The 14455-nt window shown below is 45.3% G+C and overlaps 1 protein-coding gene and 1 pseudogene across 1 annotated transcript in view; one reads left to right on the top strand and one right to left on the bottom strand.

Annotated features, from left to right (window-relative positions):
* Positions 1 to 9162, bottom strand: part of GABRP (gamma-aminobutyric acid (GABA) A receptor, pi) — a 28109-nt gene extending 18947 nt beyond the window's left edge. The window contains exons 1-3 of the mRNA XM_006884339.1: positions 9082 to 9162; positions 7501 to 7619; positions 1180 to 1247 (exon numbers count right to left, since the gene is read on the bottom strand). Of these exons, the coding sequence (XP_006884401.1) occupies positions 1180 to 1247; positions 7501 to 7619; positions 9082 to 9134 (240 nt within the window). The 5' untranslated portion in view covers positions 9135 to 9162. The remainder of the gene's footprint in view (positions 1 to 1179; positions 1248 to 7500; positions 7620 to 9081) is intronic.
* Positions 9163 to 9971: 809 nt separating this feature from the next.
* On the top strand, positions 9972 to 14135 carry LOC102874286 (annotated as a pseudogene).
* The last annotated feature ends 320 nt before the right edge of the window (positions 14136 to 14455 follow it).

Genomic DNA, 14455 nt, shown 5'->3' with positions numbered 1-14455 from the left:
CAGGTTTGTCCTGGAGAGGGTGAAACCAGGCTGCTCCTTGGAGGCAAGGATTCTGAAGCTTCATCTGACATACATTGGGTATAGAGATGGGACCAATCTTTGGAGAGGGATATCATGCTTGGGAGGATTGAGGGACAATGCAAGAGAGGAAGACCCTCAATGAGATGATTAATTCAGTGACTGGAGTAATAGGGGTAGGTGTGTTAGAGACAATAAAGTTGGTTCAGGATAGATCCAGGTTCCAAGCTCAAGCGACTTAATGGCATATAATAACAACAATGTTGACTGGAAACATATGTGAAAACGTAGACTGATTGAACAATTGCTCCATGGCAGTTTGGTCTTCTGTTTGGGACTTCTGAGAGTACAGAGGCTCACTTGAGGGGTGAGGCCAGTAAGTCCTAAGGCTCAGATAGAGCTTCATGGTTGGTTGTTGTTGTTGTGTATCATCAAGTCAGAACTAAGCCACAGCTGACCCCGCGGTGGGTTTTCAGAGGCAGTTAATCACACAGGAGGAGATTTCCATTCTTCTTCTGTGGAGCAGCTGGTGGGTTCAAAGTGTGTGCCTTTGGGAGTGCAGTGCAGCTTCTTGCCACCAGTCCATGGTAAAAGTGGTCATTTGCTCTTGAATATTTGCACTGGGATACTTCCCACACCTTACCTTCTGCATTTCTTTATTTGTATCCTTTTTTGTTATATTAAAGCTATTATCACAGGTGAAGTATTTCCTGTGAGTTTTGTGGGTCATTCCAGTGGATTATAGGACCCAAGTGTATGGGTGCTGGTTAGTCTGAACAAGAGGAAACATGTGCGCCCCTAAGTCCCGCGAACTGGGATCTAGCCCCCGACAGCTAAGGGTGAACTAGAGAAGGAGCCAGATGGTCTGAAGTGGAGGGGGACATGTGAACTCTTGGGCTTGGAGCTGGTACGTATTGATTTGGCCCTGAGTGAGTAAAGATGAAAGAGAGGGGTTTTATGGACAGGAAAGTCTGAACTGAGCAGAGAGGAGCAGGTGAGATTCCCCTTGGAGGTAGGCAGTGGGTGGAATGGAATTTGTTATCCACTGTGCAACATGGCTTCTGAGGTAAGTGATTGTGGTCACCCAGGACTTACCAGGAATGACCAGGACATGTAACCCCACTAAACACTAGCATAGTGACTCCTCAGGTGGTAACTTACCATGTTACTCTCTGAGATACTAGAAATGCTTGCAATGTCGAGAGTCACTGCTATCTGAACTGGTTCTCCTAAGAATGAAATAAAAAAAAAAGATCCATTTACAAAGAAGGATCAACATAAGATTTCCCAACACTACATTGTTGTTGTGTGTCCTTGAGTCCTATGAGAAACAGATTCATAGCTGACCCTCCAGCAGGTTTTCAGAGGCTAGAAATCACACTAGATGGAGATTATCTTTTTTCCCTCAAGAAAAAAAAATCTCATGCCTTTGAGTTGCCAGTGCAACTCCTGAACCAACATGCTACCAGCAATACTTGCTTGTTGAAAAATATTTAACAACTTAGAAGGATGTAACTGAAAAGGTTAACTGCTACCTTCGTTCCCTTGGCTATAACCATTGTGTAAAGTATGACTTGACTGTCACTCCTTTTAAGTGTGACCTCTTTATCTATTAAAATACACACAAATACATAGTTATTTTAATATATGCAGTTAAAGAAAGCAGTGGTAAGATATTTGCTACTTCTCACACAGTCTTAAGTGGAGAGAAGGTTAGACTTCTGAGCTTATGGTAGACTACAAGTGAGACACATAGAGAAGATTCTTAAATTTAATGCTAGCTAGTACTGAAAAGCAATGATGTCAGTCTAGAGGCTAGGGTGCACCTAATCCAGGCCATGGTCTTCGCAAATTACTTACTATGCATCAGACAACTGGAGAATGACTAAGATGCACCACCAAGAAAACAAATAGGTCTGTCTTGGAGAGGGCGAAACCAAGTTTCTCCTTGGAGACTAGGATTTTGAAGCTCTGTCTCACATACTTTGGGCACATGGCCAGGAAGGACCAGTCCTTGGAGAAGGACATCATGCTCAAAACGGTGTAGGGACAGTACAGGAAAGGAAAACCTGGGATTAGATGGATTGATTCAGTAACTGGGGTCATGAGGGGTAGTAGGTGTGTTGGAATCAGTGAGACTGTCTCAGGACACGGCAGGGTTCAGTTGCTGTACATAGACAGGGTCACTAGGGGTCACGGACGACGTGATGGCGTATAACAACAAACGAGTCTAAGGAGATAGGAGCTCTGGTTGCCTAGTCCATTGGTGCCTCTGTAGTGATTTGAATGCACCAGTGGGACCCTCCTGTGTAATTTTACAGCCTCCTGAAAACTTCCTGGAGTGTTAGCTAGGATTTGGTTCTGACTTGATGACAATAAGTTTGAGTCTGAAGTGGAGGGAAACACGTGGACTCCTAAACTTGGAGGTAGGACCTGCTGACCTCACTCCAGGTGGCTAGCGATGAGATTGCAAGATGGTGCTTGCAAAAGACTGGACATGTAGAAATTGAAAAGAAATAGAAAAATTGTATATTGTCTTCTTCCCCCCCCCCCTTTTTTTCCTTTAACTAAGTAAATTTGCCACAAGATGGCATTCAAGATTGCTCACGATTGATTCCTTGCCTATCTCCTGACACTTCTCTCATTTGTTTGCTCTCCAATAACCTTGAACTCTTTTGGATTCCACAACCTTCCCTACTTGGGTCTAGGATACAGACTATTAGAAATCTTGGCATCTCAGCAGGGAGGCTAAACTCTAGAGAATATATTTTTTAACTCTTAAAACAAAAGCCTTATAGGCACTCTTCTCAGAAGTCAAGCCAGAGGAGGTGAGTTTATGCTTTGGGTTTTTTTTTTTAAACATGTTTACTTATGTTTATTGGCTCTTTTGATTATATCAAATTGTGAGGCTACCAAAGTGGAAGGAAAGCCAGGTGTCAGAGAGATGTTGGCATTAGTTTAAAGAAAGCTTCAGTGCCTAGATCTCAGCCCTGTCACCTCCCAGCTCTGTGGTCCTGGGAGAGTGACTGCATTCTTCAGAGCTGTGTCACCTGCAAGTGGGGTTAACACTAATGGAGATAAGTGGTGAGGGTGAGATTAGAACTATGATCATTCTTTTGCAGCGTGGCAAGAGGGACTATATGTGAGCCCAGCAGAAAAAATAGCTCCTGTGGCATCAACACCAGCTCATGGTGACTGACGCCAACTCTTTCAGAGTAGAACTGTGTTCCAGAGGATTTCCAGTGACTAATTTTTTTCAGAATTAAATTGCAGTCTTTTTTTGTTGTTGTTGTTGTTGCTGCTGGGTAGACATGAGCCTTTCAATATGTTAACCATTTACAGAGAAGGTGCTGGTGAATGAAGTAATCTGTAGAAAGTGTTCAGCATTTTTTCTGTCATATATTTACTCACTCACTTATTGCCATTGAGTTGCAATCAGCTCATGGCTGACCCTCCAGTGGGTTTTTCAGAGGCTGTAAATCCCATAGAAGGAGACAGTCCATCTTTCTCCTGTAGAGAAGCTAGTGATTTTGAGCTGCACCTCTCTAGGTTGGGAATGCAACTCCTTATCAACGAGGCTACCAGAGCTCTTTGTAACTAACACTGTTGTTGCTGTATTCCACTGAGTTGGAACTGATGCAAAGCTGACCCTCCGGTGGGTTTCCAGAGCCAGTAAATCACCCAGGAGATGGTCTGTCTTTTCTCCCAGGGAGCAGCTGGTGGAATCAAACCACCTACCTTTGCAATGGCAGCACAATTCCTTACCACTAAGCAATCATTATATACTAAGTACATGGCACTGCCTCTCTCTTACACATTCTTAGTAACTTTCAGAAAGGTTAAAAACTGTCCTTACAGATTAATAGATAAGCTGGGACAGTACATTAATCAGGAAAAGTAGAGGTGGAATTTAAAAGCCTCTTGTTTGGTGCCATTGAGGTGAGTAAGATTCATAACAACTCTATGAACAATGGATCTGAACATTGTCCTATTTCGTGTCATCCTCACAATCTGTGACATACACAAGCCCATTGCCCCAGTCACCACGTGTGAAGCGTTTTTCTTCTTTTGCCATGCTTCCACCTTCACAAGCATGATGTCCCTCTTGAAAGAATAGCCTGTCAAGGAACATGCCCAAAGTATGTGAGATAACGTTTCATCTTTGTCCCCAAGGAGCACTCTAGTTTCACCTTCTCCAGGACTTATCTGTTTATTCACAGATTTTTTTGTTTTTGACAGTCCATGGTATATTCGTATATTGGAGATAAGTGGTGAGGGTGAGATTAGAACTATGATGCCAATAAAGGCATCAATTCTTCTTCTGTCATCCTTAGTCATTGTCCAGCTCTCAGATGCATAGCAAGTGACTGAAAAGACCATGAGCTGAATCAGGAACACCTTGGTCCTCAAACAGACATCATTACTCCTCAATGATTTGAAGGGGTCTATACCTACAGACTTTTCCACTGCAATACGTTTCCTGATCTGACAGCTGGTGCCAATTGTACTGATTGTGGATCCAACTAAGATGAAGTCGTTGACTGTCTCAGTTCTCTCTCTGTCTGTCATGATATTACTTATCATTCCAATGGTGAGGGGTTTTGTTTTCTAGACAATGAGATGCACTCCATATTGAAGGATGCAGTGTTTAACCTTCTACAGCAAATGCTTCAAGTCTTCACTTTCAGCAAGCAAGTTTGTGTCATCTCCATAACAAAAGCTACTGCTGAATCTTCCTCCAATCCTGATGCCACATTTTCTTCATAGAGTCCAGTTTCTCAAATAATTTTGTCAGAATATAAATTAAATAGATATAGAAAAAGGATACAACCGTGATGCACACCTTTCCTAATTTTAAAGCATGCATTATTATCTTGCTCTGTTCACACAACCGCCTCTTGAGCCACGTATAGGTTGGTTTCTAATGCAACAAAGTCACTGAATATAGAGAAAATATTTGGAAAGGGAATTCTAAGGGCAAGTCAATAAAAAAATTAAGTATTAAAATTTTGTGTAAAGAAGGCAGCCTTGGATGGCAGATGCTGAAAGATGCTGCAGGAATGTGGTGTTAATGGTTTTTCTCGCTTTGAGCATACAGAGGAGGCTCTAGAGGAGAAGGCTGGGTGTAGATAGACGTGCTTGAGTCACGTGCTGGCCCCTTGCTAGCTGTGTGGTCTTGCACATGTCGTTAACACTCTGTGCTATAGCTTTTCCACTTGTGAGACTGTCCACCGTCCAGGGCTGTGCTGACAAGGTGACTGCATTTGCTTTGAATGCCTGAATCTGGTGGGCAGTTGGCCAGTGTTTGTTTTCCTCACAGAGCAATGTGAAGGATGGACAGCTCAGAAAAGCTCCAGCCGCACTGTGGTTTTTGTTTGTTTCTAGACTGTCTAGTCCAGGCCTTTTCTCATGGACCAGGGCTCGCACCATCTTCTCTTTGAGTTCTAGAATTTAGCTGTGCCACCAGAGGGCAGCTTTCTCCTAGGAAAGAGGTCAGAGCTGATTCCTGGACAGTGTTCACTGGGACCTGCTTGCAAACTCAGCTCTGGCCAACTCAGCTTCTGAAAACTTCCGTGGAAGTCCGTCTCTTTAGGATATCTGTGTCCTAGAGCTTGTATGGACAGACATTACAGAAAGCAGCTGCGTCAAAGCAATTGCACCATGAGCCTCTCCAGGCCTTTCAGTTGGAATTGATTCAATGTACCTCCATCCATTAGACTTCCAAGACAGTAAAATCTTTACAGGAGGAGACTGCCTCTCTTTCCCCTACTGGCCCACAGGTGGATTGGAACAGGTGACCTTTAGATTGATTAGCAACCCAGTATGTTACTTATTATGCTATCAAGGTTCCTGCCACAGAGAGACCGGGTACTTCAATGGAAGACTGACAGGAGCTTCATGAATGAGGTACTGTACTGTCCCTTGTTTTTGATCCATTTTTAGGTTCAGGGCCTCACGTCCCTTAAGTCCACTCTGGCTCCATGTTCTCACTATGAGCTCTTTGCTCAATGCTCCTCTACCTTGTTGGCCAGCGAGCTGGTGGATAAGAAGGGTCATACTCCAGCCTAACTGTGTGGGATTCAAGAGGCAGAAGAAACCATTAGGTGCACTTAACTGAGGTGCGCATACGCATGCCCTAGTCATTAGTGCTCACTAAGGCCTGGGAAAGCCAGAGGAGACTGAACTCTTAAGTCTCTTAACACATGTTGTAGTTAGCTCCCATCCGGTCTGCCTCGGTTCATGGGAAACCCCGCGCACAGTGGAACAACACTGCTCAGTCCTGTGCCATGATTGTCACTGGCTGTGAATCAGGCAATCATGACTCATAGGCTTTTCATGGTCTGAGTTTGGAAGCAGATTGCCAAGCCTTTCTTCCTAGTTCATCTTAGTCCAAAAGGCTCACCTGAAACCTGTTCAGAGGACTTGAACTCGTACACTAATCACAGATCCGACCAGAGAATTTTATCATCTGCTGGGAGAAGGAGGAAGGAAAAAGTAGCAGGTACTATGCTGAATACTCAAAAGCATAATGCTTTTTATCACCTTCAATCCTCCCTGGGAGGTAGATACCTCTTTCTATTTTACAGCAAGTAAAAGGGAGTCTCAGCAAAGCTGAGGCACTTACACGGTTAAAATTACCACACAACTTTAGAGTGTTAGGATCCAATATTATTCCCAGCATTTTCTGGTCTGTAATGAGGATGTAGAAATCACCTTAATTCAAAATCATATTGACAAATAAAGACACTGAGACGCAGTGAAGAGGTATGCAGCTGGTCTAACTCCCTTCTTTTGTCTCTCATTCTTTCAACAAATGTTTCCTGAAAAGCTGCTATGTATGTCACAAGCACAAAGTTGCTGCTGGTGTTATCAAAGCAAATAAATAAGACTCCTTCAAAAGGCCACAGCCTAGAACTGAGGAGCAGTGTGGGATGGTGCAGGGGGAGGGTGTGGGAAGATGAGATGGCAGACAGGGGGAGCTGGGCCATGAGGGGCCTGGTGTGCCTTTCAAAGGGTTCTGGGCTCTATCTTGAGCGTGCCGGGTGTCACAACTGTCCTGAGCAGACAAATGGCCCAGGGCTGGGGTCATTCAAGTGGCAGTGCTGGGGATTAGACTAGAGGCAGGAAGACCAGACATGGTGGTCCTGGTGGGACTTGTGAGCTGCTTGAGAAAACAATGAAAGTGGGACAGAAGGAGGGAAGGCTGTGTGTGAGAGACTGTAGGGTGACTCTCTTAGCACCCTCAGTAGGGAAGAATATTTCCTTAACTTGTTGCTGGAAAGGTAAAGTGCTTTCTCAAAAGTGGCACAGAGAACCACTGTCAGTGTTCCTCATCCGTCACTGCCAATCCTTAAGCAAGTTGCAGAGACGAAGAGCAGTGAACTACAACCTTCTGGAACCCTCCTCTGGATATTGTCTCTGCTCCTGTCCCTTCGAATGGATGTTCTGAACAAAAAAAAAAAAAAAAAAAAGATGACCTACCGCCAAAACTGGGCCTGAGGAATTTATTATACCCTGCTGTGAGGTTGTCAAAGCCAGGTAGGGAAAGCTTGTCACGTCTGCTGACTTCGATGTTAAACTGATTCCCCCAGACGCACATCCTAGAAAACAGAATGGATTTTCCATCTACATGCTTGTTCATGCATCCAGAAACATAAACACACATGAGCCTGACATTATGCTTATGTGTGTGTGTGTGTGTGTGTGTGTGTGTGTCTGCTGGTGCCCCTGTACCAACAGTGACTCTTGCAAAGAGATATTTTGAATTTTAATCAGAATGGCTTAGTAATTAAGAAATTATTCAAGTATCTTCTCAACAAACACAAGAGATTCATTCACCTATGACTATTTTGAAAGCTTAAGGCATAACTTATTATGTACTAAGCTGTTCACTGAAAGTTTGATGGTAGGAACCCAACAGCCTCTCTTTGGAGAAAAGATGAGGCAGCCTACTCCAAGTTCATTTGTTTTACACCCTTGATGAACTCGGTGTAAGGTCACCATGAGTTAAGACCGACTTGATAACAGTGGGCTGAGTTCTCTAGACAGAATAAACTTATTGTTATTATCTGTCGTTGGGTCAGCCCCCAATTGCGGATGATCCATGTGCAATGGAATCAGACCATGGTGATATTTGGAAGATTACCAGTCCTTTGTTTCTAGTCCATTTTAATTGGGAAGCTCCTCTGAAATCTGTTTAGCATCAGAGCAACACTCATGCCTTCACTGACAGTTGATTAGTGACTATGCATGAGGGGCCTTGGCCAGCAGTGGAAGCTAGATTTCCCACAGTAGAAGGCCAGAATCCCTTTTACCACTGCACACTTGGTAGAATAAAGGGCAGGGAGTTTTGTGGCTCTGTTTTTGCAGGTAGGTGAAAGACAGGCTTTGCCTTGTCATGTGGTTAGTGTCATTGAGTTGAATGCGGCTCCTAGAGATGCTCTGAACAACAGATCTGAACCTTGCCCTCTTCTGGGCCCTCCCCCCAATCTCTAACGTGCTCAGGCCTACTGCTACAGTCATTGTGCCAATCTGTCTAGTTAAGGGTCTGCTTCTCTTTCACTGAACCTCTACCTTTCCCAAAACCTCAAATATGTCCTACTCTGGGGAGCTCAGCAAAGGAGAAGACCCCTAATGAAATGGATTGACACAGTGATTTCAGCAATGGACTCTAGTGTGCCAGAATAGATGAGGATGGTACAGAACAGGACAGGGTTCAGTTCGGCTTTTCAAAGGGTCACTATCGGTTGTACCTGAATTGGTGGCACCTAGCCACAACCACATCAACATACTCTGATGACGCAGAGGTAAGAAGCTTCCCTGCAATCCCGAGGAGATAGGGTTTGAATCCACCGGATGTTCCGTAGGAAAAGGGTCGTCAGTCTCCTCCTGTGGGATAAACTGCCTCTGAAAACTTGCTGGAGGTCAACTACGGGTTGGTTCTGACTTGATGGCAAACAACAACAACAAAAGCAGCCACATAGATGCTTGAAAAGAGCTGCCACCTTCACTCTGTGCATGAATACACGTAGCAATTCCGATTCTGTGGGTGGCCACGTTTACCTTTGAGCAAAGAGACTTAGACACATGAAGGTCAAGTGGAGGCTGTAGCTCATGTTGAGGAGCCTCTCGCACAGGGCAGAGCTGAAGGAAGACCCACCTGGAGGAACAGGAGACAAGACAGAGTTAGAAAGTCAAAAGGCTCAGCCATGGCCAGGCCACCTCCTCTCCCCTGGGAGGCACTAGTCACGGTGTTTACTCAATGTTTGTGGCAAGCAGCCTCTTTTCATGCCGTTTGCTTACACATTTTGACTCTGTTTGTGAGGATTTCATTTCGTGTTGTCGTTAGGTGTTGTCAAGTTGATCATCACTTACAGCTATCTCAAGAATGACAGCCCAGAACCTGCCATATCCTGAACCATCTTCTCCTCACTCAAGCTACAGTGTTGACGGACCTTGTTGAGAGTTTTCCTCTCTTTCACTGATATTCTACCTTTCTCATCGTAAATCACTCTAAGACTAAGATCTTATTTAGAAAGTGGCTCATCAGCTCCAGAAATGCAGCCAGTCTATTCCATGATACGTGTTATCTGAGAATCCCATGACTGTCCTTGTCCAGACTCTGTCTTGTCCTTGTTCTGAATTTACCCTTTGACCTGACTTTCCTAGGAAGGAATCCCAACTGTACGCTCACCTTAAGCAAGCCAGATACTGTCTTACTTGTCCTAGTATCTGTGCCCATTAAGCAGGTCACACAGACATAGAAAGGAAAACTTCCTGAGAAACCTTCCATGAGACAAGTAATATGTGTGGTACTTTACTACAGATTTTCTTTCTTGCTCCTCATAGTGGCCTAGTGATGTGGCAGGAGAATCCCTGGGTTACAGATGAGGCATAGAGGCTCAGGGCAGCAACCACATGCTTGTGGACACCAGAGAAGACTTCACTGGAGGATGGCCAGCCTCGTGCAGGACTTTCTTCCTTCAGAAATGAGGCCTGGTGCAACCGAGGACACTGGCTGCCTCCATTCCTCCCAGACCAGATGCTCGGTGCTCTGGAGCCATCCTGGCACCGTAAGTGGGGATGCTGGGTGCGTGAGGTCTGTCAGAAAGGTATGGGCGGGGGCCTGGTTTCCTCAGGTTTGACAGCTGTCACCAGATGTTGCTCTGAAAGAGCAATAAGGTGGAAAAGTCCGTCACCTGTCATGCCAGTGACAGGGAAATGGGGGTTCTGAGGCGTAGATTCAGACCTGTCCCCAGGCAGCCTCATGGAAGATCATCCCCTGTTCTGTGGTAACCTCTGTGAAGCAGGCCACTTTCTAGACTCCAGCCATTGTAGGGGAGCCCTGACGGTCCAGTGGCTAAAGTGGTTGGATGCTAAACAAAAGGCTGAGAGTTCCAATCCACCAGCTACTACATGGAAGGTCAATAAAAGAGAGGAAGACCCTCAATGAGATGGACCAACATAGTGACTGTAACCATTGGTTCAAGAATAGCAGAGATGAAGAAGGCACCATGGGGCAGGATTCAGATCTGTTGTTTGCAGGGCCACTATGGGTCAACTTGATGGCATCTACCAACAACAGTCTGCTGTGCTGCTCACTCACAGGCATTATCTCTGTGGTGGTTCGAATCCCCTTGTGGCTTTGCTGAAGAAAGATGGACAACATCTTCTCATGTGACTTATAGCATCTGAAAACTTGCTGAAGGGTCAGCTATGAGTCAGTTCTGACTCAAAGAAAGTGAGCTGTTCTTTAAATTTTAATCAAAGAAGACCACCCTTGTTCCTCCCATCACATTGGGTTAAACACCTCACAGATTCTCACAACTCTTTCTGTTTCTTGTCAAATCTGTTTTATTTGAATGACAGTTTACAAATCTTATTGCACAACAACTCTTTGAAGTAGTGCCAATTATTCTCGTTTTACAAGTGGAAAAACTGAAGCTTAGTGAAATTAAGAAATGTTTCCAAGCAAATGAAGCAGAATTGAATTGAGTCAGCATTGAATTGAGACAGGCTGCTCTGAAGGATTTGGCAAAAAAATAAATCACCAGGAATTGATGGAATACCAATTGACAAATTTCAACAAATAGATACTGTCCTGGATGTGCTCATTGAGTTATACTAAGAAATCTGGAGGACAACTACTTGGACAGCTTACTGGAAGAGATCCATGTTTATTCCCATCCCTCCCCCCCAAAAAAAAGGTGGCCTGACAGGGTGTGGAAATTATCAAACGACATCACTAATATCTCACACTAGCCAAAGACTGCTGAAGATTATCCAGAAATGACTGGAACAGTATATTGACAGAGAACTACCAGAAATACAAGATGGGTTTAGAAGAGGTCGTGGCTCTAGGGAGTCAGTGTCAGCTGGATCTTGGCAGTAACTAGAGAGTACCGGAAGAATGTCTAACTGTGTTTCATTGACCATGCAAAGGAATTTGAATGTGTGGATCACAACAAACTGTAGCTAACCTTAAGGAGAATGGGGAAAACCGTGACAAAAATGACAATCTCAGAACACTTGATTGTGTTTATGCAAAACCTATACTTGGACCAGAACAGAACAGGTAAACTCAGCATGGTTCTAAATCAGGAAAGGAGTGCATCAGTGATGTATGCATTTTCAATCTATATGCAGAACAGATCATTTGGGAAGCAGGGCTATATTAAGAGGAATTGGAAGAAGACTCATCAACAATATACATTATGCAGATGACACAACCTTGCTTGCTGAAACTGAAGAATACCTGAAGCACTTCCTACAGAAGGTCAAAGATTATAGTCTTCAATATGGATTGAAGCTTAACATCAAGAAGACAACAATTCATACCACTGGGCCAATTGGCAGCACCATGACAGATGGAGATTGAAGCTGTTAAAAATTATAGCTTGCCACGTGCTTTCTCAAAAAGTTGCAAATAGAGATACCATTTGACCCAGCAATTCCACTACTAGGGATATACCCTAAAGAGACTATAAACGACATCCAAGTAGATATATGCATACCCATGTTTATCGCGGCTTTGTTTACAGTATCACGGAGTTGGAAACAACCTAAGTGCCCATCAACAAATGAATGGATAGAGAAGATATGGTATATTCACACAATGGAATACTATGCTGCATTGAAAACCAAGGAACTCATGCAATATTATTCAAAATGGGTGACCCTGGAGGACATGATGCTGGGTGAAATATCTCAGTCACAAAGGGACAAATGCTATATGGTGCCACTGTTAAAGAATGAGGCTGACATTGGGGTGGGGGTAAGATTGAGAAAAACTGGATAAATCATGTTTACTGCATTGAAGTCTGTGAGGGAGAGAATAGTTTAAAAGTATTATATTTTAGGGCATTATGTTTATCATAAGAGTATGGAATGAGGGTTGCAGGGTGGATTATATTTGGGGTGAGGGTGGGGTTGGGCGTGTGCGGGGGAGGGGATTGTGTACCAATGAAGGAGTTTTTCTTTTGCTTTTCAAGGAGAGGAGCAAACAGGCGGTGGGGTGGGGAGGTGGAGGGGGGCGGGGAGAAGGGTGCAACAATGAATGAATGGAATTCCAAAATCTCTGTAGATGTTCATTGAAATGAAAAATAAATAAACTAATAAAAAAAATTTACAGCTTGCGGCGGCGGTGGGGCTGTGAGACCCGCGGGCTCCGCCGGGCATGTAGGCGCGCCTGCAGGAGACTGCGTCTGTAGCAAACGGCATCCGTGTTTCTCTGCCCATCGTCCCCGCCCACCAGCTGTGGCAATGGAGCGGGAGAAGAACAGCTTGAGCAGGGAGCTGGGAGAAGAACAGCTTGAGCAGGGAGCTGAGCCCGGAGCTGGGGCCGTTCCGCTGTGCGGCCTGCCTTGGGGATGAGGATTGGAGCCACAGCCACCCCATCCGGGGCCGGGCCAAGTCCCGCAGTCTGTCTGCCTCTCCTGCCCTGGGGAGCACCAAGGAGTTCAGGAGGACCCTGCATGGGCCATGTCCAGTGACTTTTGGACCAAAAGCCTGTGTGCTGCCGAGCCCTCAGACCATCATGCATGTCCAGGACCCTGCGAGTCAGAGGTTGACTTGGAACAAGGCTCCAAAGAGCGTTCTCGTCATCAAGAAAATTCGAGATGCCAGCCTGCTGCAGCCCTTCAAGGAACTCTGTGTGTACCTCATGGAGGAGAACAACATGATTGTATATGTGGAAAAAAAAGTTCTGGAAGACCCTGCTATTGTGAGTGATGAGAATTTTGGACCAGTGAAGAAGAAATTTTGTACTTTCAGAGAAGATTATGATGACATTTCCAATCAAATCGACGTCATCATCTGTCTGGGGGGAGATGGGACCTTACTCTATGCCTCCTCCCTCTTTCAGGGCAGCGTGCCCCCTGTCATGGCCTTCCACCTGGGCTCCCTGGGCTTCCTGACCCCCTTCAACTTTGAGAACTTCCAGTCCCAAGTTACTCAGGTGATAGAGGGGAATGCAGCCATTGTCCTCTGGAGTCGGCTCAAAGTTCGAGTTGTGAAGGAACTTAGAGGGAAGAAGGCGGTGGCTACCAATGCAATCCGAGAGAACGGCACACTGGACCCGGACCCCGAGGTCAGCAAGCAGGTCATGCAGTGTTAGGTTCTAAAAGAGGTGGTGATTGACAAAGGTCCTTCCTCCTACCTCTCCAACTTGGACGTTTACCTGAAGGACACCTCATCACTACTGTGCAGGGTGATGGAGTGATTGTATCCACACCGACGGGAAGCACAGCCTAGCAGCTGCAGCAGGAGCCTCCATGATCCACCCCAATGTACCAGCCATCGTGATCACCCCCATCTGCCCACACTCCCTATCCTTCCGGCCTATTGTCCCTGCTGGCATGGAGCTAAAGATCACTCTGTCCCCAGAAGCCAGGAACACCGCATGGGTGTTCTTTGATGGACGGAAGACACAGGAGATCTGCCATGGGGACTGCATCAATATCACCATCTCCTGCTACCCGCTGCCCTCCATCTGCGTCCAGGACTCTGTGAGTGACTGGTTTGAGAGCCTGGCCCACTGTCTCCACTGGAATGTTCAGAAGAAAGAGACTCACTTCACAGACGAGGAGGAAGAGAAGGATGGGGAGGGGCAGGGCTAGCATCCAGCCTCCAGATACGTGGGGAGGACGGCACGGCCCTCTCATCATCTCTGTCTTCCTCTCTTTCCTTCCACTTGCCTGTTGGGAACAGCTGTCTGCATCTGTGGGTATGTCTTCTAAGAGAATGCCCTATTTGGCCTCAGATCATGTCCCTCCCTCCTGTGGCCAAAGGAAGAATTGGGATTTGCCTTTTGTCATCCAGATCATCTATTTTTAACACAAAGTTGACTTATTTTTTGCATTTCTAAACAAGCAAAGTGAGGCAAAGAAAAAAAAAAAGTTACAGCTTGCTCAGCTCCACAATCAACATTTTTACCAGC

This window comes from Elephantulus edwardii, unplaced genomic scaffold (genome assembly GCF_000299155.1).
Source record: "Elephantulus edwardii isolate Elephantulus edwardi_28Jun2011 unplaced genomic scaffold, EleEdw1.0 scaffold00033, whole genome shotgun sequence".
Taxonomy (NCBI): Eukaryota; Metazoa; Chordata; class Mammalia; order Macroscelidea; family Macroscelididae; genus Elephantulus; species Elephantulus edwardii.
This window is presented reverse-complemented; position numbering and strand designations above follow the sequence as displayed.